Source organism: Cebidichthys violaceus, unplaced genomic scaffold, assembly GCF_023349555.1.
Source record: "Cebidichthys violaceus isolate CVI_PGR_0920_01 unplaced genomic scaffold, fCebVio1.0.p SCAF_10, whole genome shotgun sequence".
Lineage (NCBI taxonomy): Eukaryota > Metazoa > Chordata > Actinopteri > Perciformes > Stichaeidae > Cebidichthys > Cebidichthys violaceus.
Window position 1 is genome coordinate 16921838 of NW_027176263.1, and position 24600 is coordinate 16946437.

Sequence of the window (24600 nt, forward strand, 5' to 3'; positions counted from 1 at the left end):
TACCTACTTACCTGTCTACCTACCTACCTGTCTACTTACATGTCTGTCTACCTACCTACAGTACCTGTCTACCTACCTGTCTACCTTCCTTTAAGTGAGGTCACAAGAGTAACAGGTGTCAGCTCCAGTCTGAATGGATCCGATTCATCCATGTAATGTGAGGGTTTGTTGAGTTTGGATGAGTTTGGATGTGTTTGGATGAGTTTGGATGAGTTTGGATGAGTCCTGGTCCCTGTTGAGTTTGGATGAGTCCTGGTCCCTGTGGTTCGCCCACATGCTCCTCAGCTGTGAGTCTCTTTGGGTTTCTCAGTCACAACTTGAACTCCTTCTCCCCTCGCTGGTGACAGCTCTGCTCTGCTGCTCTTCATGTATTCTCACGTTATCTATAGCGAGGCTGTGTCATATGTCTGCCACCTCCAGGCTGTTATAAGGCTTTATTGTAAAGATAAATTATTTACAGAGGCTCCACTGGCTGTCGTTGACATGCGTGCTGAGTATGAGGGCGTCACACCGCTCATCTGAAAAGGAAACAACCTCTCAGCGGCGCGCGTGAGAGAGAGAGAGAGAGAGAGAGAGAGAGAGAGAGAGAGAGAGAGAGAGAGAGAGAGAGAGAGAGAGAGAGAGAGAGAGAGAGAGAGAGAGAGAGAGAGAGAGAGAGAGAGAGAGAGAGAGAGAGAGAGAGAGAGAGAGAGAGAGAGAGAGAGAGAGAGAGAGAGAGAGACACTTTCCTCGCCAACAGCGCGTCATTTTTAGCTCCAGAGCGGGTTGGTTATTTTGACGTGAGTTGCGACCGGAGCGGACCGCAGCCGGTGTCTCTGAACGTGTTTACCCGTCAACTAGCTATCGGTCGGAGGGGAACACTTCTCAGGAGGCGGGGGAAGCCGGTGAAGGTGTATGTGGAGGGCGTGGAGGAGATGGTTCCTACAGCAGGAGGGACCGGGTTCGGGTCCCGCTGCTGTCTGCTGCTGGCCCTGTGCGTGTCTGCAGAGGTAAGCGGGCTGCTGCCGACCTGTCGGTGAGCCTGGACCGGGCTTTATTCTAGGACTTTGTCATTTCCTCACGATTCTAGAGGAAGTTTCCTGGAAATAACTTCGGTTGCCTTCTAATTAATGACAGGGAAATATAATAATCTGAGGCACTTTGACTTTCTTAACAGTTGCTGATTCTTTGAATTAGAGAATCTCTTTGAAATAACATCAACAAGCCAACAGACCACTTTAGACCACCTTAGACCATTAGAACAAATGAATAAAAAGATGTGCTTTTTGTAGTAGCCTGTGTACGTCCACTAATGTGCACTTGAAGTCTAGCTGAGGTCTCAATGAAATTCTGTTGTATCACTACAATGACAATAAACACCTCTTTATCTTTATTGAGATCAAACTGAGCGCTCTGGGAACCCAAACATGCTCTAGTGATAGTAAGTACAGACGAAACATGTCCAAGTGCTGCAGTCTGCTTGTTATTTCATTGGTGGTTGGTCTCCTGTGTTTGCTTCATATTATCAGCGGGTCAAAGTCTACCCTCATTTTGATTCATATCACATCATTGAACGGCACAGTTCAACAGCTGTCAGCTGGACTTCAGCCGATTTTACTCCCTAAACTCTAAACTCCCAACCTGGATCAAATCCCAATGTAAAGGTAGGGTGGGTAATCATCTTCAAAAACATTTTTGATATTTTTCTCATCCATTTTCATGACATCCTGCAATCAATTAATCAAATCCTCTGACAAAAAAATGAAAACAATCTGTGGCTGGACCGTGATAAACCGTCCAATCATTTCATTCAGCCTGAATGGAACGATTAGACGGTCTACCTGCCTGTCTACCTGCCTGTCCACCTGCCTGTCCACCTACCTGTCTACCTGCCTGTCTACCTGCCTGTCTACCTGCCTGTCCACCTGCCTGTCCACCTGTCTACCTGCCTGTCTACCTACCTGTCCACCTGCCTGTCCACCTGCCTGTCCACCTACCTGTCCACCTGCCTGTCCACCTGCCTGTCCACCTACCTGTCCACCTACCTGTCCACCTACCTGTCTACCTGCCTGTCTACCTGCCTGTCCACCTGTCTACCTGCCTGTCTACCTACCTGTCCACCTGTCTACCTGCCTGTCTACCTGTCCACCTACCTGTCCACCTGCCTGTCCACTTACCTGTCCATCTACCTGTCCACCTGCCTATCCACCTGCCTGTCCACCTACCTGTCCACCTACCTGTCTACCTACCTGTCTACCTGCCTGTCTACCTACCTGTCTACCTACCTGTCTACCTGCCTGTCTACCTGCCTGTCTACCTGCCTGTCCACCTGTCTACCTACCTGTCCACCTGTCTACCTGCCTGTCTACCTGTCCACCTACCTGTCCATCTACCTGTCCACCTACGTGTTCACCTACCTGTCTACCTGCCTGTCTACCTGCCTGTCTACCTACCTGTCCACCTACGTGTCCACCTGCCTGTCTACCTGCCTGTCTACCTACCTGTCTACCTACCTGTCTACCTGCCTGTCTACCTGCCTGTCTACCTGCCTGTCCACCTGTCTACCTACCTGTCCACCTGTCTACCTGTCCACCTACCTGTCCATCTACCTGTCCATCTACCTGTCCACCTACGTGTTCACCTACCTGTCTACCTGCCTGTATACCTACCTGTCTACCTACCTGTCCACCTACCTGTCCACCTGCCTGTATACCTACCGGTCTACCTACCGGTCTACCTACCTGTCTACCTACCTGTCTACCTACCTGTCTACCTACCTGTCCACCTATCTGTTCCCTAAACACTGTGGGGCTTGCACATCGCTCGTATTGGCTCATAAAATAACAAAATAAATATTGAATGATTTGGATGTATTGTTGTTTGAGGATACACATACTTTTGTGCACTCAATGTAAAATGCATATTAATGTCCACATTGTTGGCCTCCTCAGACCTCCATCCACAGCCACTCCCCAAAAATGATCATTATGAATGTAAACAACCAACATGGCTGTTAGTCTCACAGCTGTTAAGATGGCAGCAGGTGACGAGGAATGAGTTCATGGGCAGAAGTTTACAGGCAGTTAGACCGGCTGGTATATAGGTATTAGGATTTTGTTCTTTTTTGTCAGAGAATTCGATTCAATGATTGCTGTTGGGATTTGAAGATCATTTTCTAAAGTACATTACCAACCCTAGCTTTAATTTGAGCAAGATACTGAAAAATGATTCTAGATTTAAATGTAAAAACTGTCCAATTTGATCCTGAATGATTCAATGATACTAATGATGAGTTGAGCTCATTTCATTGCACCTTGAACACGGAATACTCGCCTGAATCAGACTCCACTCCCTTTGGCGATCTGCAGTGTTATTAACAACAATGTCTGGCTGCTCTCAAACTGCTCTAGCAGCATCATCACCATATCCGCTGACCATCTGTGTGCTTTGTATGCACCAAACATATTTTGCAAAAATAGGCCTAATTATAGATAAATACGAGAAAGATGCACTCACTAGATTGCATTGCCAGAAATGCCTTTTGCTACTGAAGCAGATCATGATCTTGTGCAGCTCCAAACCGACAAGTGAAGAGGAGGAAACATACGGTCATAAATGAGCACAAAAAATATCAGGCTGGTGGGTCCAGTAGTATGAGAGATTAGCCGTGGACAGACAGACAGATACACACACACACACACACACACACACACACACACACACACAAGCACATCATCTAACGCCTGGCAGAGTTATGTTAAACTCCTTCTCCATAGCTGTTTTGTCTTTGTGCAGGTATATTGTTTGGAAACGAGTGGGAGGGTTCAGGACAGGGGGCTCAGCATTGTGAAGGACACATAATCTCCTAAAACACTGCTGACACAAACCGGCTCATAGATGTTGTTGAGCAAACACTGGTAAAGTCAGTTCTTTAACAAATTTAACAACAAGGAAACTCTCCTATGGGCTCCAGAGTCTTCAGTACCTTCGATGAGAGTTGGGTGTGTGGCATGAAAACAGAAACATCTGATCGCTTCACTGCATTATGCTCGTGAATAAAACTCTGTGTTTGTTCAATGATTCTTGTTTTTTTTAAATGTTCACAGGTCACTGAAGGTGGACTCTTGGATATTGTGCAGAGTGCAGGCAAGTCTCATTACTACCTGTTGTCAATAATGTTTGTCCAAAGCACATGTTTGCATGTACTCCAGTCATTCTAGTGAATGCCATATATTAGGAACTCCTTGAGGGAATTTCTTCACATTTTTTCAAACGTCCACTTGAACTCTAGGATGAATTGATAAGAATTTGATGATCAAAGTTCACACCATCCAATTCTTGTGAAGGAATAATTTATATATATATTTGTATTTTAGATCTAGATTGATTAAGGCTCTCAATATCATATTAAGATCTTTAATATCTCATCAACAACTATAATCTATGTAAAGATCCATCCATCCATCCATACATTTTACTCCGCTTATCCGGGGTCGGGTCGCGGTGGCAGCAGGCCAAGCAGGCTGACCCAGACTTCCCTCTCCCCCGCAACATGTTCCAGCTCATACTGGGGGATCCCGAGGCGTTCCCAGGCCAGCTGGGAGATGTAATCCCTCCAGCGTGTTCTGGGTCTTCCCCGGGATCTCCTCCTAGTTGGGCGTGCCCGGAAAACCTTCAGTGGGAGGCATCCTGATTAGATGCCCGAACCACCTCAGCTGATACACTGCATGTATTATATCATTGTCATCGTCTTCAACCAATCAGATCTTTAGTTTGACATGTTGGGCGTATTCTTTGACATGTCAGAGCTGTCTAGGTGGCCTACAAGTAGTCAGCATTAACGTGCGCTGTGATTGGTCAGTGGGATAGCGTCACTGTTGTGAAGCTGAAGCAGCTATCAGAAGTTAGTATTAGTAGTAAGAGTTCAAGTTGAAAGATTTGTAAGAAGTTGTGACATTTTTAGCATTTTGCTTGGTGTAGCTTTGTTTTTTTAACACTCAATGGCTGAAGGAGGAGAAACGGATTTCTAAAGAAGGACGTTTCCAGAAACGGACAGCTGAGACCCGAGTGGATCTACAACGCAACGAACACGTTCACAGGAGGACCTCTGGCTGGAACTGAACCGCTCCGATGTTCTGTTGAACCGCGTCATTAACCTCTATTAACAAAGAAAGGAGGATGGACTTTGTCCTTAAGTGAACAGCAGCTTTGGAAAGTGAACTGCTTTTGTGAAGGTTATGAGGAGGTGGTTGAACTGTAGTCGGACAGCACAGAAGGCCCAGGTATAAAATGCACGGCCCGCCACTGTGATCCGAGGAGGCCAACAGGACCACATCATCTGCAAACAGCAGAGAGTTGATCCCGAGACCCCCGAACCTGACGTTCTCCACCATGAAAGTCACGAACAGGACCGGTGACAAAGGGCAGCCCTGGCGGAGTCCAACACCCACCGGGAACGTGTCTGACTTATTGCCGAGAATACGGACACAGCTCCGACTGCAGTCCTACAGAGACCGGATGGCCCGTTGTAACGGGTCCGGCACCCCATACTCCCGCAGCAACCCCCACAAGAACCCCCGAGGGACCCAATCGAAAGCCTTCTCCAAGTCCACAAAGCACGTAGTCTTACGAGGGTAAAGAGCTGGTCCACTGTTCCACCGCCGGGACGGAATCCGCACTGCTCCTCTTGAATCCGAGGTTCCAGCATCCTGGCATAAGCCTTCCCCGGGAGGCTGAGTAGTGTGTGTGTAATGTAGTATGTAAGGCTATAGAGGAGTAATGTCTACCTGAGCAGAGGATGACGTCTCTCTCCCTCTGTGTGTTGTTATCAGAGCTTCTATCTCTTTGTTCACATATGTCGCCAATGTTTTCTAAAGCTAAGTTCCTGCAAAGCTCTAGACGAGTACGAAGAGCATCATAGTTTGAGCACTGACCGAGCTGCGTTATGAGAATGTTTCTGTTCTAGTCCTGCCCATCTTCAGTTAGTTGCTAATTGTCTTCACCCTCAGCAGACAGTCTTAATGGAGTTTGCAGCCGACAGTGTTGCCTTTCTGCTCCTTCTGTCCGTTGTTCTCTGCAGCCCTCCCTGTCTCAGCTCTCTGCTCTCTCCCCTCCAGTCACAGCATGTCTGGATACAATAAACCAGTGCGCTGTACTGTTCCACCCCCACCACCAGCAGCAGCCTGTGTATCAATCCTGTGCCTGTAGCTCACGGTCACAGTTGAAGCAGAGGGAGGCCACGTAGATTACCTAATTTCCATGCTTCGTGACTTATGGCAACAAGGCCTCAACACTAATGGGAACGAAGCCTCGCTGACTTCATGCCTGTCAGATCCTCCCGCTGGAGAATGGACGAGTTGACTGTCGAGTATTTTATGCGTGGCAGCTGTGTTGCAATCTACAAGAATCTACATGTGCCAGTGTTGAGTTATTGACTGTAGAAGTAAATCAGGGTTGTTCTTGTGTGTGTGTGTGTGTGTGAACTAGTCTGCCCAGGATGTGGTTTTATAGTTAGTTCTGGTTGCTATTAAGTGTCTTCCCTGCATTTCTGTATTGTCTTGTTAAACCACCATCTGCCCACCAGATGAATGTGTGAAGTTTGAAATGTACTCTGGCCTCATAGAACTTGTTTTTAGCTATCGCTCCAGGATCCCGTAACCCAAGGAGGGGTTTGAAAACGGCTCTTAATCCCACTGAAAACAGGAAGTCAGAAGATGAGGATCCCACTGTAGCACAAACAAAGATCCTAATGGAGTTAGAAAGCAGGGATCATTTGAGCAGGTTAGCGTTTCATTTATCTCAGAGGATCGTGTAGCTCTGGATTCAGGTATGGTGCTGATCAAAATGTTTTAAATGTTAAACCAACGATCACCTCTGACCATTCATATGCCAGTGAAACAGAGAGGTACAAATACAAGATGCACTGTAAAAAGTAACAATACCACAATGTAAAAGTATTGCTTTTCATTTGTTTTACTGACAGGGCCAGAGTGTAGCAGGAAAGTGTTTTTATGACATTTATAATGAGGTTAAATGAAACATTCTGGCCGTTATTAAGAAGGTAGTGTGTCTCGGACATAAGCAGCATCTTAAGCAGCTGTTAGAGGTGGAGCTCATCTTAAACTACTTTACATACAGTTGGCTAATTTAACAGTGTATCATATGTTATAAGCTCCTCATATGTTTTATATGTTGTTACAGCCTAAAGCACTGCATTAAACCGTTGTAGTTTAATGTGGTGTAGTGTATTTGTTTGTTAAATCTTGAAACGTATTGTTTTGTTAATATTCATGTAATGTTATTTAATAGTGTGTGATTGACCGAGTGATGGTCTGTGTCTGCAGTTCACCTCTCCTGTTCAGAAGGGTTCACAGAACTGGGCTACTATAACGGCTCCGTTTCCCACACCGACTCGGGCTCTGCCTGCCTGAAGTGGACGGACTTCCCAGACTACATGCGGCAGTACCCGGGCCGAGGCCTGGGGGACCACAGCTTCTGCCGAAACCCAGACCGAGAGGTCAACCCCTGGTGCTTCATCAGGCAGAGCTCCGGTGCCATCGGCTGGGCCTACTGCGACTGCCATCAGGGTGAGCTAAGGGAGGGCACCGGGTATCTGAGGATGGATGGATGGATGGATGGGCATGTGAATGGGTGGATGGGTGAATGTATGGATGGATGGATAAATGGTAGGAAGGACATGAATGGATGGGTGGGTGAATGGAAGGGCATACTGTATGTATGGAAGGGTGAATGGACGGATGGATGAATACAGACAGGTGGATGTATTGATGGCTGGATGGATGGATGAACAGACAAATTTATCGACGGAAGAGTGGATGGATGGATGAATTTATGGCCAGTTGGATGGATGGATGGATGAATTTATGGACTGTTGGATGGACGGACAGATAGATGAATGAATGGAGGGATGGGCAGTCAGGCTGGGTGAGGACAAATCAGCCAAGTAGCTTCAGCCAAAACTGTTCACTCCCCATAACCTCCTACATTTGGCATTTGGATGTGAAGAATGTATTCAAACAGAAGGCTGGATTTTTCTGCACTTTTTGTAACTTACGGTTTCTCTCATATTTTGAACACTATGTTTATATTCAATACACCTTTGTTAACAGCTGCTCCTGCTGCAACTTGGATTTAAAGTTGAACAGTGAGAGCTATAGCCCACAGTTTCCTCTTGGCTAAATTGTGTTCCGGCTCCGCCACAGCAGGACAGACACAAACCGCTGCCACGCACTCATTATCAAAGGTATCTTTTCATTTCTTCTCCATGAGTTGTAACAGGTTTAATTGTGTGTCATTTGCAGGTGCAGCCAGATTGGCAGGGGGGTCATCGGGCAACAGCGGGCGTCTGGAGGTCTATCTGAATGGCCAGTGGGGGGCAGTATGTGACACACACTGGACCGACCGCGATGCCAGCGTCGTATGCAGGCAGCTCGGACTGGGGTGAGGGCATTCCTACTGAGCCAGACAATGTTTAGCTCAGCTTTGTTGCAGTTTTAGTTTGACTCACTGCCTCTACTTTGGGGAGTTAATAGGAATGCTTTAGTTTAGTTAAGTTTTATTGTTTAAAATACTACTATAAACTGCATATGCTTCATTTTTTGCTTCATGATTTGTACCCTGGGGGGATGATGAAGCAGGAAGCTTATCGAGACGCCCTGAGTCGACCCCCCCTCGAACGCCATCATTCATCCTGTGCAATCGACCTCCTTTCATACCTTTCCTTGACCCCCACCATCCCAACACATCCCAACACAACCACTCCTGAATCCTCATATCAAACTACTTTTATACTATACGAATGACATGGTCATATGTATAGCTATGCAGCAGTTTCCTTCTTAGTAGAGAGGCAAGGAGAAGTAGAATGAGCCGATGCTGAACAAGACAACACAGTAGGCCATCCGTCAAAGCCTCATTGGCTTACCTCACCCCAGGCTTAAAACTAAATAAACAGAAGGGGATTACACCATTGAGGATGTAGTATATAGACTTTGGGAGCAATGCTCCAATTGCATCGAGCTTCGTATGAGTGGATTGCCCTTGCATGATGTTTTCTGTGAGTATAGCAGCTTTCGTGTCTCTGTGTCTCTGTGTCTGCTGTCCATGCAGTGAGATCGGGACGGCCCTGCGGCATTCTTACTTCGGCCCGGGTTCCGTCTTCCACTATGAGCGTCTGGGTTGCCGTGGAAATGAGAATTCCCTACTGGAGTGCCGGAGCAGGAAGTTTGTCGCCAGCGATTGCAACCACGGCAACGAGGCAGGGGTGGTTTGTGCTGAACCTGAAGGTGAGACCAGGGCGTCATCTCTCACATTATAGAAACAAATACATTACTGATAAATAACAACACATGTATTGTGGATCACTTTTACACATAGTGCTGGATACATGACACTGTAGGTCACATAAAAACAGAGCGAGGATCTTGTCTTCTTTCAGAATAGTTTCAAGACATCAATTGCTGCCAATTATAACGCAAAGTAACAAATCACGTTACAGAGTGGCTGGTTATTGAGTGGCTTTTGTTGGCTATGGTTGCTTCATTGGCACTGGCAACCATGTTGAGAAATCGGTAACCAACTCTTGGCCTTTGGTTGCCATCAGGGCGACCCCAGCAGCAGAACGAGCCCCTCAGTCAGCTGTGTGAGCAGAATCCACACAGACTGGAGATCATTTCTGAAAGTACAGATGAAAGACAAGCTGACGTTTGCGTCACTTGAGGGACCCACAATCCAAGACTTCAGTGTTGAAGGGTCAGAAAAGCAACATTTGAAAGGGAGAGGACAGATGAACTAGCAACCAGTGACTTGCTGGATTGACTTTGAGGGATCTGTGAAGAACATGGCAACAACTGCACTGCTGGAGTTTGGAATACCAGGAAATAGGGGTGGACATTTTAAGTGATAACAAAGTGTCAGATAAATCATTTCTGTTGCATTTAAAAGCTTTTGAGGCAGCCCAGTGCACAATCATACACACATAAGTGAACGAGACATTAGACAGCAGAGCTGGAACGTGGGCCAGTATTATTCGGGGAGTGATTTTGTTTTGCTGACTAAAATGCACGGCTGAGGGTCACACAGGTCTAAGGGCACACGCCCACCACCGCAGAGACCCGGCGTCTGAAGTTGTTGCACCATCTTTTGTTTGTCAGGTACTGGCATCCCCCTGAGGCTGGTGGGAGGTCTGGAGGACTTTGAGGGCCGTGTCGAGGTGTACCGTGATAACCAGTGGGGAACCATTTGTGATGACCGGTGGGATGACACCGACGCTGAGGTGGTGTGCCGACAGTTGGGCCTGTGGTACGAAACAACTGCTGCTTGACGATGAGGAAGAGTCAGGATCAAACTATTGGCTTCTCTTCTGTGTAAACCCTTTCAGTGTTGAAGTCTACATGAATACTGAAGAGAAGTGTTTTTGTACAGTGTGTGAAGCGTCTTTAGCATATGTGTGTACAATGAGAGCATCAAGAAAGAGTCAAACTCCAGGTAGACTCATACCTGGTCAATAAAACTGATTCTGATTTTGAGGTAGCATGCATGTAGACAGTCTACCTACCTACAGAAGCAAGAGACAATCATTAACTTAATCTATCAATATCAATATATTGTGACCGACTTTCTGTCAGATCATCAGAGATCAGTGTAGAAACAGATGAATGAAATAGCTACAAGCATGCACAAAGGCTTATAAACGGCCTATAGCCCACATAATAGCATAAACATATAATGGAATTGACCTCGTGCTACTGTACACTTTAAAGGTGGTGTTTAGTTTATTTGTCCTGACCAACAGGGGCGTGGCCAAGGCATGGACATGGGCCCACTTCGGCCAGGGTGTTGGTCCCATCTTCCTGGATGGGGTCCAGTGTTCAGGCAATGAACTCTCTCTAGAGGAGTGTCCTCACAACATCTGGGAGCAACACAACTGTGACCACATGGAGGACGCAGGGGTGTCTTGCAACCCATACACAGGTCAGAGCCAAGGAAGGAAGCACACACTGACCACACTGTCATCAAGTCTGACCACAGATGTTGAGAAGTGCTCAGTTAAAGGATGTCGGACTTGCTGTAGATTATTGAAGACATTTTGCTTTCCTTCGAAATGTAATGTGCCTTTGAGTACCTTTTTTAAAGCGATATACAGCATAAATGTATTATTATTATTATTATTATTATTATTATATATTAATTTATTTACATTTGAATTGTTTCTAGAGCAGCAACAGCAAAGTAACTGTATGAAGTCATTAATATCTCACAGAAATCAAATCTAAGATATCAACGAGTTCCGATACCCAGTGATGGTTCTAGTTGTTACCAAAAACCTAGCAGGTAACAGCTACCAGCTTTTGCTTAAAGAAAACCGGACAGGAGTGAGTGGAGTTGAGTAGAGCAGCAGTAGATGGCCTCCTTCACTCCTCTTTCAAACCAGTTGTCTTCTCCGTCTAACATGTGTCCCAGACGTCCTTTAGCCGTCGGTGGACGGCTGCGTGTTGTCCCCAGGAGTCGGCCCTTCCATGTCGTGCCACTACACTACAGAGGAGTGTTGCCTGAGACTCCCTCTAGCTTCTTGTGTGGGTAGTGAAACGAGTCTACAGCAAGTTGAGTTTCATTTGACTCAGCACTTCTAGAGACCCTGATCCTCCCAGGCTTACTGTGATCTCAACTGAGCTAAAGGAGACACCGACATACCAGGTTTCTCATGCGCTCACGTGAGTACCCGTGTCTCCCCTGTGTGGCAGCAGACGGTGCCGTTCGTCTGACGGGAGCAGACAGTCACTGGGAGGGCCGAGTGGAGATTTACCACCAGGGAGAATGGGGCACTGTGTGTGACGACAACTGGACTGAGCTCAACGCCCAGGTAGTGTGTAGACAGCTGGGCTTCAGGTCAGTGCATCACTATATCTGAGTCCCTATGGAACACCTCTGTGTATCAGATTGTGTACTTCCGTGTGATTTATTTATATTAGTCTACAGTTCGGGATGAAGAACCATCAGGTCTGCAGATGATCATTCTTCGGCACTAACATTTTATTTTCCCTGATGAAGCAAAATGAAAGCCTTTTGGATGTTGTTTGAAGAAAAGTCATTTGATGACCTAAATAGAAGAGGTTATCGGGGGAACATGAGAGTGTCAGGTTCCAAAAGGGTTTGGAGAATTGCTCTTAAGTACTTTGGCACGAGCGGGTTAAAAGAGCGTCCAACATCACAATCAACAAATATGAGTAGTTTGACGATTCCATATCTTTTCACCAGATGATTTCATCAGATTATTTCAATGGTTTCAATGAAAACATATTGAAACAAAGCTTGCAGTGGCACATAGTTTCATATCTCTGATTAAATGAATATAAGACAAAAACATGTTATTTCTAATCAAAATAAACAAATATATAATAAGTGTGCGTATGTGTTTATTTTAAGTCCATAGAAAACCTAATTTGCATTTTTCAAAATCTGGAGAAAATCGTTACAAATTAAATCGAACAGAATCTGCAATTTATAGGAAATTATACTATTTCTGTTATTTCAGCAACCTAAATATAGGTTTAATAAAAATGTCCACAGAAGTGTTTCTCACATTTACCAGAGTTTTGTGGAGGTGGTTCTTTGCACCATTAAAGCGAGTGTCCAAAGAGAGGTCCATGTGCTGGTGTGGTGCCTTGTCTGCAGGGGTCGAGCGAAGGTGGCTCCTGACGGCGTGTACGAAGAGGGTCGCGGGCTGATCCTGCTGGACGAGGTGCAGTGTCGGGGAACAGAGGCCACTTTACTGGCCTGCAGCCACTCTGAGTTGGGCCAACATGACTGCTCCCACAGTGAGGATGTAGGTGTCCTCTGTGAGAGGGGAGGCGACACCAACGAGGTCCCAGGCCTTTTGACTCCTGTTGGTAAGTACGCACAAAGGGGAGGCAGTTACTTTTCCTGCTTGTGACGTTCATGTATGTTACCATTGTCAAGGTTTCTATCACAATAAAGAACAAAACAAGTCTTCCTCTAACGTCTGTCTGCAGGCCCTCTGGTGCGTTTGGTTGCTGGAGAGAGCAGGAAGGAGGGCAGAGTGGAGGTCTTCATTAACGGCCAGTGGGGAAGCGTGTGTGACGATGACTGGAATGACGTCAATGCAGCCGTGGTTTGCCGACAGCTTGGATTCACGTTAGTATGATTATACCCTCTCTGATATTTTTGCCTGAGGAAGCTAGTCAAAAGTTTACCCAGTGTCAAAAATTGAAGAAAGTAATGTGGAAGTGGGAAGAGGTGAGCGGGAACACATGTAACTTAAGTTTTGAGTTAACTTCAAAGAAATGAAACGAGGAGAAAACAGACAGAAGACCCAAGATGGTAGTCCAGTCTTAACATGAAGAGTCAGAGGGCTGAGCCACACATGACAGTTCAATAAAATCTTGTTAGAGTTGGATATTTGTAGCCGTGCTAGCAGCGTGGCTCTGGAGATGAAAAGACATTCATAATTACCTCAGTACGGATCCTATCGATTATGGTGATGCTCTAACTTTTGGTCCAGTGCCACCAGCAGGTTGACAGTTTTTTTCAGCCATAAAAATGTAAATTCGACAGGTCCATTTTTACGGCTGTGATGAAATGAAACCGTATCTTAAGGGTATTGATGACGACGGGTTTGTCAGTAAATTGTGAAATTGAGAGGGGAAGGCTGGAAGTGACCAGGGCTCTGAGAGATGTCGAGAAAGAAGATGTAGCTTCAAGGTGGCACCACTCTATGTCTGGAGTATGAAGCCAATAAATCATCTTTTGGACAATAATAATAGCGAAGATTTGGAAGAGCCCGGTAGTTTAGGCCTCTGTAATAGTTCTACACATCTCTAGGTCTCTTATTGCTCCATGTTAATGAAGCGATGTTTGGAACCTCTTTATTTAAAAAGCCAGGCTATCAACAGGGTAGCATTCACTTTTACTTAAGTTCAGAAAATGTATCCAATCTCTTCAGAGCATGGACAATATGAGGTCTGATAATGATATATAACAATAAATGATTTGCTTTTAGAGATAAATGATGCTCTCCTCCTCCTCTATGAACTCTCTAGAGCAAACAGCAGTGGACTGATTGACAGCTCATATTACCGTGATCACTGTGACTACAGAAGCTTTGGGCGAGGTGTATGAGAGTTTAATCCATGAAACGTAATTAGGACCAAACCCCATTTATTTCAAACATGTAAATGAATATTCCCATTCAACCCTGTCAGAAGCTTCCTCTGCATCCAGTGAGATGACCACCTCTGGTATCTACTGGATGCAGGAGAGTGGATACGATTTGAAACATTTGGTTTCCTTATTTGTGGGATTTGTTGATCAACTGATCTGCACTTACGTTGGTTTGCTGAAAGACAGCCGGCTTTGTCCCCATGCTCAAAGACAAATCCACGTGATTTTAACAAGAGTCGTTCTGTCTTTCCAGTTGATGAACAAATCATATTGAGTTTGGAGGTCAAGAGTTCAAGAGAAGTGGAAATAGAGCACTGAACATCCACTGTGTGTGTTACTTTAATGAGCTGGTCTTGTTTAGGTCTTCATCATCGTCATTAGAACCCTGGGTGGAGTAGAAAGGTCTAAACCTGGATTAATTGCACACTTTAGATTGCCACAAAAACACAGTTGGTACGAAAAGGAGACAAGGAACCATAACAAAGCGTCCCTGTGGGTCCAAATAACGGCGGTGGCATTGAACAGAAATGTTCTTATGTACCAGTATAGCTTTCCCAAACAAGCTTTCCAAAGTCGTACTTGATCTTTTTCCAATAAGTGGGTTTCTTGAAGAAATCATCTTAAATATTCAAGATGATTAAATGTTCTAGCTCTTTCTTCAGGCCCGTTTATTCCTTTTAAGTTCCAGCTAATGAATCATCCTCTAGCCTTTCCTACTTTAGATCTTTTTTCCATGTTTAATCATTAAAAGGAATACTAATAATGACGATGCTAATAAAGTAAAGGAATGGTTGTGACACAGCTTCATGAACAACCTCTGGAGGAAGAACAAAAAAAGAATACAAGTTCCAAAAATGTAGGGGTGTTCCTTCCCTTATCCCCGTCCCACGTCTCAAGCACAAACTAAAGTAAAACAAGGACTATACTTCCTCTCTCTGAGGCAAGCTGCAGGCAAAAACACTATATCCAAGAACGTCTCTCTAAATACTCCTGTCCAAGAAGGCTCCGGGTGACTTATAATATATCAAAAGCTTGTTACACTCAGGGAATATATATAGTTATACCCGGCCTGGAACAGGGAATGTTTTATACCATGGAATGAAGCCCGCTTTTTAGCGAGTCAAACAAATGTGATTAAAAAAAAGAAAAAAAGAATTAAAACAGTAAAGTAATGCTCATGTAATATACAGTATGTATTTATTTATAGAAAAGGAACTAATAATCACGATGCTGTGTGTCTTTGTGTGCTGACCTCCTAGCGGTGTGGCTAAAGCTCGATCCATGGCGTACTTTGGGGAGGGGCAAGGTCCCATCCATCTGGACAACGTCCGATGCTCGGGCACTGAGATGTCCTTAGGCCAATGTCCGGCTGTGGGTCAAGACAGTCAGGACTGTCGCCACAGTGAGGATGCGGGCGTCATCTGTGACTACACTCTGGACCCCTTGGGAGATGCTGCTGTGGCAATGCAGACCTGTGGCACGAGACTCAATAACCAGCGCCGCCGACGCCGGATCATAGGAGGAGATAAGTCACTGAGGTTTGTATACGCACACAACACTCTCCAGTGGAATGAGTATAGATTCACACATTGATTCACATTGTCTCACATTGTCTCTTTAAGCCCCTGCACGTCCATGGAACACCAACACAGGTGTTACTACAGTAACGATGCAGAAGCGTCTCAAAACGTGCATTCTCTCTACTGACCAGCAGGGGCTGCAAAAATAAGTCTGACTGTATGTGGTCTACATATTCTTTACGTCACTCCTACGTGTTTAAAATACGGTAACTTCCATTCATAGGTTGCAAAAAACCCAAAATGGCGACAGTCGTAATACAAGATGGCGATGGTGAAATCACTGAACTCGAGGCTTCAAAACAGCACTCCACAAACCAATGGGTGACGTCACAATGACTACGTCCAGTTCTTATATAGTCTGTGAGCGCAACGCGTCACACTGTGAAAACCACGCCCGCCAGAGGGGAAAACAATCAGCATTATGCCACCGAGGGCTGAAACACTATCAATGTTAGCCATGTGTTAGCTAATGTTAGCCATGTGTTAGCTAATGTTAGCCATGTGTTAGCTAATGTTAATTAATGTTAGCCATGTGTTAGCGAATGTTAGCCATGTGTTAGCTAATGTTAGCCATGTGTTAGCTAATGTCACATTGTGGGGACTTGCCTTCTATTTGGGGAGAAAAAAGCATGTCCTCATCATGTAAATTGTTTAAGGTGAAGACTTAGGTCTTGGTTAAAGTTAGGGTAAGGGTTATGGTTAGGATAAATATCCAGGAAATTAATGTAAGTCAATGTAATATCCTCTGAAGTGATGGAAACACCACTGTGTGAGTGTGTGTGTGTGTGTGTGTGTGTGTGTGTGTGTGTGTGTGTGTGTGTGTGTGTGTGTGTGTGTGTGTGATTCCAGGGGTGAGTGGCCCTGGCAGGTGTCTCTGTGGCTCAGGTCTCAGTCTAAAGGAAGCCATCCTCTGTGTGGAGCGTCACTCATCAACCCCTGCTGGGTTGTGACCGCCGCCCACTGCTTCAAGAGGTAGGAGACAGCTCCCTCTAGTGGTCCCTGTGACCATGTGTCCCTCTGCTTGATGTCACAAAATCCATTCCAACTATGCATTATAGGGTTTTTTGGGGAATTTCCAAGACATAAAAACTGGCACTTGTGGCACAATCATTGAAAGCACTTACTCACGTATGTATGTATGTGTATATATGTGTATACTGTATGTATATAATGTATGTATGTATCTGCTGACCAGGTATGCTGAACAATCACCACATTGTCTGCTTTACACTAAGTTTGAAATTCTAAAAATACACTTTTTTCCATGTTATCTACAATATACACATCATTCAAAACTAGAAGCCTGTGTGTGTTGTTTGAAATACCACGCTCAATTATCAATCACCTGCACCCAGAATGCACCTGTGAAAACAACTGTTACCAATTAGATCACTTAAAAATCAGAGATTGAGCCCTATAATTAGGAATTTGGTGTGCACAACAAATACTGTATATAGTTCACGGTATAACACAGCAGCTATGTCCATGTCGAAGTTTAAAGTCCTAGTTACTGTTTTTTATATATGATTATATTTACAGCACACTACAAAGACTCTAGGTAACAGTGTTTATTTTACTAAGCACATCAGTGTGCAGTTGGCATGTGGAGCTATTTATTTGGTGTAAATTAAGTTGTGATGCAAAAATACCACCTTTAAAAGAGTTCATAGAGTTTGGAATGAAATGCTAAATCTGAATTGAGTCTTTGCTTTTGCAAAAAATGTAAGATAATTAGTATTTGTATAACAAGTACTGTACAGTCCATTTACCATTTATCATATTAAACGATGGGCATTCATCAAATTTGCTTTGCTCTTCCAGGTTTGGCAGAGACCCGACCCGCTACGTGTTGCGCCTGGGCGACTACCATACTGAGGAGCAGGATGACTTTGAACGCACCCTGTCACCCGAACGCATCGTTATCCACAGGAAGTACCACAGTCAGGGCTGGGAGTATGACATCGCCCTGCTGCGGCTCAAAGGCACAGAGGGCAACTGTGTTGCATTCAACCCTCACACCGGCGCCGTGTGTCTGCCAGAGCCGGGTAACAAGTGGGAGAAGAGGCCGGCTGCCTGTGTGATCACTGGCTGGGGACTCACAGGTAAACTCTACGGGATAAAACAACTGTTTGTCATAAGCTTTTCATCTTAACGTGACAGAAACATTCTACCATTAGTATCTTAAAGAGCCAGTGTGTAGCATTTAGGTGGATCTCTAGGCAGGAATGGAATATAATACTAATAACTATAACTATGTATTAATTATCCTGGAATACTGGCCGGCCATTGTCATTGACATGCTGGACCAAAGTTTTTCTTTTAGATTGGAGGAATTTGCAATATTCTATAACGACAGAATTCCTCCATAACAGCGGCTACTGTCATAAATGCTGACGACAACATAAATCAACCTTGCACAAATATTGCAACCATGTCGAAATTCACCACTATTTCTGCTCAGGAACTACATCTATGTGAGTGAATGACAGTAAGTCTTCCTGTAACAGATTGTATATGATACATCATATACAGATACATCAAAGTCTGGCATTCAATGGCAAAGAACAATCTGGCAATGAGTGTTTGAGAGGCAGGAGTCTATATAGTGGCTTGATCAGTGATCAGAGGCAGGTGAGTGAACAGGTGAAGGGAGTTAGACTGATGAGGAGGGAGTGGCTGACAAGTAGAGTGAGGAGGGTGTGGAGCTGAACTGTGAGAGAACCCCCCCCCCCCTCCAAAGGGACGGCTCCCGACATCCGAAGCCGGGTGGGCGGAGAGGCCCTGGAGGAGGGCTATTATTCATCAGACATATCCATCTCGACCTCCTTCTCCTTAGCATCAGTGGGTGAGTTGTCCTCGCCAGAAGACGGCTCCTCTTCATCCTCCCCAACATCTGAAGTTACAGATGGAAGAGGGGGAACAGAGTCTAGCTGGGTAGCCCCAGTGGGCACAGATGCCTTGGAGGGCTGGTCAGGATGGCAGCTGTGAAACTCCCTGATGAGAGGGGCATCCAGAATGTGTTGAGCTGGGACCCAGGATCTTTCTCCTGGACCGTAGCCCTCCCGGTCGACCAGGTAACCAGGAAACCTCCTTCTCCAGGGCAGGAGGTTGGAAACTGTAGGCACACTGGAACAGGGACATTCCAGTGGCATAGCTGGTCAGGGTGTTGTGGGCATACTCCACCCACAGGAGCTGAGGGGACCAGGACGATGGATGGTTGGAGACCAAGCACTGTAGAGCCGTCTCCATCTCCTGGTTCTTGCACTCAGTCTGGCCGTTAGACTGTGGATGGAATCCAGATGACAGGCTGGCTGTGGCCCCAATAAGTGTCCAGAACTCTGCCGTAATCTGAGGTCCCCGGTCAGAGACCACGTCAGTGGGGAGACCATGGAGCCGGAAGACATGCAGCAGGACCAGCTCAGCAGTCTCTTTGGCCGAGGGGAGCTTGGGCAAGGGCAGAAAGTGGACCATCTTGCTGAACCGATCTACCACTGTCAGGATGGTGGTGTGTTTGTTGGACAGTGGTAGACCGGTAACAATGTCCAAGGAGATGTGGGACCAGGGCCGATGGGGCACAGGCAGAAGTTGCAGGAAACCAGCGAGAGCCTGGTGGGATGGCTTGTGCTGGTTGCAGACAGGACAGGCATTGACGAACTCCCGGGTGTCTTCCTCCAGAGTAGCCCACCAGAACATCTGCTGCAGTACCTCCCTGGTAGGCTGGATCCTGGGGTGGCAAGTGAGTCTGGAGCTGTGGGCCCACTGGAGGACATCGGACTTCAGGGTCTGAGACTAACAGGTGGTCAGTTGGGCAGGAGCTAGGACCGGGCTGGTCCTCCAGGGCGGCCTTGACTCTCTCCTCTACCTCCCAGGTGATTGAAGCAACCAAGACGGGGGCAGAAAGGATATTGTCATTGCCAGGGGTGGAATCCCCCTTCTCCACAAACTGGCGGGACAGGGCGTCAGACTTGACGTTGCGTGTAACGGTCCTTAAGGTTCTGGAAGGCCTCCTCAGCCAAGGGGGACCACTGGAACCGCACTTTGGATGTGGTAAGGGACGTTTTTTTCCATCTCTCATCTCATCTCATCTTCGACCTCTTATCCGAGATTGGGTCGCAGGGGCAACAGCTCCAGCAGGGGACCCCAAACTTCCCTTTCCCGGCGCCACATCAGCCAGCTCTGACTGGGGGATCCCAATGCGCTCCCAGGCCAGTTTGGAGATATAGTCCCTCCACCTGGTCCTGGGCCTCCTTCGGGGTCTCCTTCCAGCCGGTCGTGCCTGGAACACCTCCCTAGGGAGGCTCCCAGGTGGCATCCTCACCAGATGCCCGAACCACCTCAACTGGCTCCTTTCCATGCAAAGGAGCAGAGGCTCTACTCCGAGTCCCTCACGGATGACAGAACTTCTCACCCTATCTCTAAGGGAGATGCCAGCCACCCTCCTGAGGAAACACATTTCGGCAGCTGATTTTTTTCCAGTGATCTATTAATGACTTTATATAGAGACTTTGCTGTATTAAACATTACTGTTGCTGCTCTAGAAACAATAATTAGTTATATCTAAATTACAAATGGATTCTTATCATGTTGTGAACCTATTTGTTTTTCAAAAATCTCTATATGTTTTTGAAGTCTTTTAGGACTTTTACTTATTTTACTTGTTAACAAGGCTCTTAATGGGTTGAGACCGGCCTACATTACTATTCTTTGTCTGTTTTTTAAAGGTGCAAGATTCAAGATTATTGGAGCATTTGGATCTTGGCCTCTCGGCGAGCTCATAGCTAACGGTGCCAACAGCGCTAACAGAACAAACTAGGTCCAAAGTGCTGACAGGGCTAACAGTGTTTACCTGAGGGGGAACCGGAGGGTGGGTGGTACGCCTCCACAACAACGCTGTCGGTCTGGACGGCTTGCTGTGAGCTGCACCACGTCAGTTAAAACTATACAGTGCAATATGCAGATTATAATGCAATATTAGTATGTTTATGATGCATTGTAGACGTGGGCGTCATAGGAACTTTGCTTCTTTATTTACATTTCTATTAGATATCTTCACATTTCTGTCCTCTCGTGTGTTTCTTCCTGTCAGACTCGGAGTACTCCCGGACGCTGCTCCAGGCCTGGGTCCCCCTGCTCCCGGCCTGGAAGTGTAAGAGGCGTTACAATGACCGCTTCACCAGCCGCATGCTGTGCGCTGGGAGCCTGTCGGAGCGCCATCGCGTGGACAGTTGCCAGGGTGACAGCGGGGGTCCGCTGGTTTGCCAAGGGGAAGGGGGCCGCTGGGTGCTGACAGGAGTCATCTCCTGGGGTCACGGCTGCGGTAACCCCTCATTCCCCGGAGTGTACACACGCGTTAGCAGGTTTCTGAGATGGATTAACAAGGTCATCAACAAACCCTACAAAACCTGATAATGGAGAATAACACCGCTTTTTACATTTTGAGTGAGTTCACCTCATCAGAAAAGTTCACACGCAGCTCAGAGCTCCAGTCTAGGACCAGATGGCTGACGACATTTGTCTCCTAACAGAAACACTTTGTCACTCAGAACACGATGGCCTACGCAAACACTAACCGGCAGCGTCACAATATGCATCGCTGTTGTAGTGAAGCGTCATTCATATATCAATTTATTTAAATTATTCAGCATAAACCAAGATTCCACTACAACGACAATATGGACGCTTGTTTGTTGCATGACTCGGGCTTCTTCACAGTATGCGTCACAGAAATGCTCCGGTACGCTTCAATTCGCTTTTTTTGCGTACGTAGAGTAATTCCAAGTGCAGAAAATGAAGCTAATTAATTCCAATAATTCAATACAAAATATTCAGTTCATACATTTGTAAAGGACAGCTACAGATGTAGAAATACCAGCCTGGTCTCCTAAAACATATGTTCCCGTACAGCTGGCCGTCGAGCTGAAACAGCAGACCGGTACCGCATGGCCAGACGGGCTGCAGCTGTGGCGGTTAACAAAACAAATTGGATCATCAGTTACATTTGGGTTTTTATGTTTGTTTCTGACGTTTTGTTTTTTATCACTAATACGTTTAATCAAAGTCCAGATCCAATGACATAGAGAGCAGGTTGTGTGGGTGGGTCAAATACAGGACTTTCACTCAGGAGACCTATGTTCACATCCTGTGTGAAACCAAAAGTAAGAAACTGATTTGAACCCAAACCACGATCTTTTACTAAACCTAACCAAGTAGTTTTGTTGACTAAGTCTAAACGGAATTGAGAATGCAGCTTTGAGACAGCAAAAAAGTGCCACGAGTGGTTCAAACGCTATAACGTTGATATACACATATGTAGATATGAATCATTTCTGGTTCAGAAACACGTATGTAGAAATATTTAATGAAACATTAAGATCCTCTCTTGCAACACAGCTGCATGCAGTGAAACGGTTTGGTCCACGTTGACCTCCGTTGTGCTGAGTGTGTGGAGACTTCAGAGAGGGTGAAGTCAGTGTTGAGAAATGTGTGTTACGTCATTGATTAGTACGCTCACAGTGGGAAATATTGACAAATTCCCACGTGGCAGGTGAAACACGTGTTGTGTTGTACTTTGAGGAACCCTGCTGATGAGCTCACAGCAAGTGTTAAACGGTTGCGTTGTTTAATTATGTGTTGCAGATGAAACATTTGCCCAAACTGCAATATGGCTGGACAATACAAGTCCCTATGGGTCCAGAATTTTGGACCTGATACAAAGTGGACCAGTGGAAAAACCTGCTTAAACCCAACATGCATGAATACATATTGATTTATTGATGGTACTATTCCATATGGAGAGTAGAACCTGTCCAACCAGGATTGATGGAAAAGAGAAAGACACACTGACACACAGGCCCAAGACCTGTGGCACTAGGTCCGGGTACTAGGAACCAAGTTAACCCACGAAGACCTCGGCTGGGTCCATATGGCACAGTGAAATAGCGCTAAAGTTAAATGACATTGCACTAAAACGCATGCCTTACCATCAAACAGGCTGAATGAGAAGTGAGAACCTCACGCAGGCCGGAGCCAGTGAAAGAAGTGACACATGATATAACAGCACTGAATATGTACGAGTAGACATTTCATTTGTTTTATTCATTTTCCAAGTGTTGCATCTCTGAACTAAAACCAGGTCAATGCATTATTCATATTATTCTAACATTTAATGACATCAAAATGTTCTTCTGTTTGCTAAGTGAGTGATTACAGGTCTCCAGTAAAAAGTGTAATAAGTGCAAGTCCATCAATAGGCTGTCTACACATATAGCTTACACTTATAACCAAGGCCAAACACCAGTCAGTCATCTGAGTAACTGCGTTAGTTAACTGAATATGGGAATGTGTATATTAGCGGCTGATGTGATGAGGGCTTCCCGTCTTGGAGAGGGGCACTGTGTGACATTTAAAGCGCCATCACTTCAGCTGATATTGTGGTACGAGGTGATCTTTCATTTCTATTTATTTTTGGAATACTGTACACATTGCCTGTAGTTTACATACCGTATACTTTTTTTCTGTGTTGTGTTCTGCATTGGCCAATGCGATGTCCATCCTTCATCAATTTAATTTATTTGATTTTGTTAAACTGTATTTATTTTAGTAGTGCTCATTTTAACCTGGTCAGGTTCCACTAAGAGGAAACCAGTATTCAACCACAAGCCACTTAACAAGGACTAGCTGGCTAGTCTCCACTCAAGACATGCTTTAAAACTAATGATTCCACTCTACACAAGCCCTCACAACTGACCTTATTCTGTGAGATCAATGCTCGATAGCTTCGTGACAGTCGGCACTCGCTGATGCTTAAACAGTCAGTTACAGGGAGCAGCTGGACGGCTTGTAATGTGAAGCAGGTGGAGGAAGCATTACGTTTGCGACGGCAGCCGACAGAAAACTCTGCAGCAAAATCTGTATTCCTTCTGCACACACAACAATACAGAGACGGAGACTCGTCAGAAGCAAAACAATGATTGTATTAATTAATAATAACTTTTTTTTTGCAACTGCTAAAACAAAATGTCTGGGGCCCTAAACACACACTCAAAATACTAAATATCTTACATCTTTGGCCAAAGCAAATATTTAACTATATTAACTACTAAAAGTGGTATTTTTGCACAACTTTACAGACGATTACCAAATAAATAGCTCTCTCCACATGCCAACGACACACTGATGTGATGAGTGAAACACACTGTTACCTAGCGTCTTTGTAGTGTGCTGTAAATATAGACTATGAACACAAATGCAATGTGTTTATTGTGGATGTATCTACTGTTTGCATGTTCAAGTGTCCTCATTCCACTGCTCCTAAATGACTTTAAAATGGTCATATGTAGCTGTATGTATGGCATTTAAAATAAAGTTCACGCTTTACACTGTTACTGCATTGTACCGTTAACTAAATACAGTGTCTGTTGTGAGCACCAAAAGTCACAATTATAGCGCTCAACCTCTGATGGTTAAGCGATCTAATTTGTAACAGGTGTTTTCACAGGTGCATTCTGGGTGCAGGTGATTGATAATTGAACACACACACACACACACACGCTTCTAGTTTTTTATATTTGTCGTTATTTGGAAAAGGTGTGTTTTACAATTTCAGACGTAGTGTAAGGCAGACGATGTGCCGATGGTTCACCTGGCCATAGATACGCTACACGAGTTAGTGCTTTCAATAAGTGTGCCACAGGTGCATTGAGGTGTTTCTACTTTACTTGAGTATTTCCTTTTCATTCTACACGACTACATTTCAGATTCAACAATGAGAACTGACTAATGTTCTACATATTGTTAATAAATCAATATATTTACTTTTCTTCCCTACGTTTTCGTAGTACCC

General features: G+C 45.3%; 1 protein-coding gene across 2 annotated transcripts; it reads left to right on the plus strand.

Annotated features, from left to right (window-relative positions):
- The first annotated feature begins 679 nt into the window (after positions 1 to 679).
- si:ch211-51a6.2 (neurotrypsin) lies at positions 680 to 24142 on the plus strand. 2 transcript variants are annotated; one of them, XM_068727867.1, is made up of 14 exons: positions 680 to 989; positions 4086 to 4125; positions 7323 to 7565; positions 8301 to 8439; positions 9109 to 9284; positions 10152 to 10299; positions 10793 to 10971; positions 11742 to 11886; positions 12673 to 12887; positions 13011 to 13152; positions 15438 to 15716; positions 16608 to 16730; positions 17580 to 17860; positions 20845 to 24142. In XM_068727867.1, the coding sequence occupies exons 1-14, from the start codon at positions 915 to 917 to the stop codon at positions 21162 to 21164; spliced, it is 2505 nt and encodes an 834-aa protein (XP_068583968.1). In that variant the 5' UTR covers positions 680 to 914; the 3' UTR covers positions 21165 to 24142. The 2 variants fall into 2 exon arrangements, with proteins under 2 accessions (XP_068583968.1, XP_068583972.1); XM_068727871.1 differs by having other exon boundaries at positions 11745 to 11886.
- The last annotated feature ends 458 nt before the right edge of the window (positions 24143 to 24600 follow it).

Excerpts from the sequence above, each read along its gene's own strand:
- si:ch211-51a6.2 (XM_068727867.1), top strand. The coding sequence starts at position 915 with ATGGTTCCTACAGCAGGAGGGACCGGGTTCGGGTCCCGCTGCTGTCTG. Across the intron at positions 4,126-7,322 it reads GGATATTGTGCAGAGTGCAG|TTCACCTCTCCTGTTCAGAA; the intron begins GCAAGTCTCATT and ends CTGTGTCTGCAG. Across the intron at positions 16,731-17,579 it reads GCCGCCCACTGCTTCAAGAG|GTTTGGCAGAGACCCGACCC; the intron begins GTAGGAGACAGC and ends TTGCTCTTCCAG.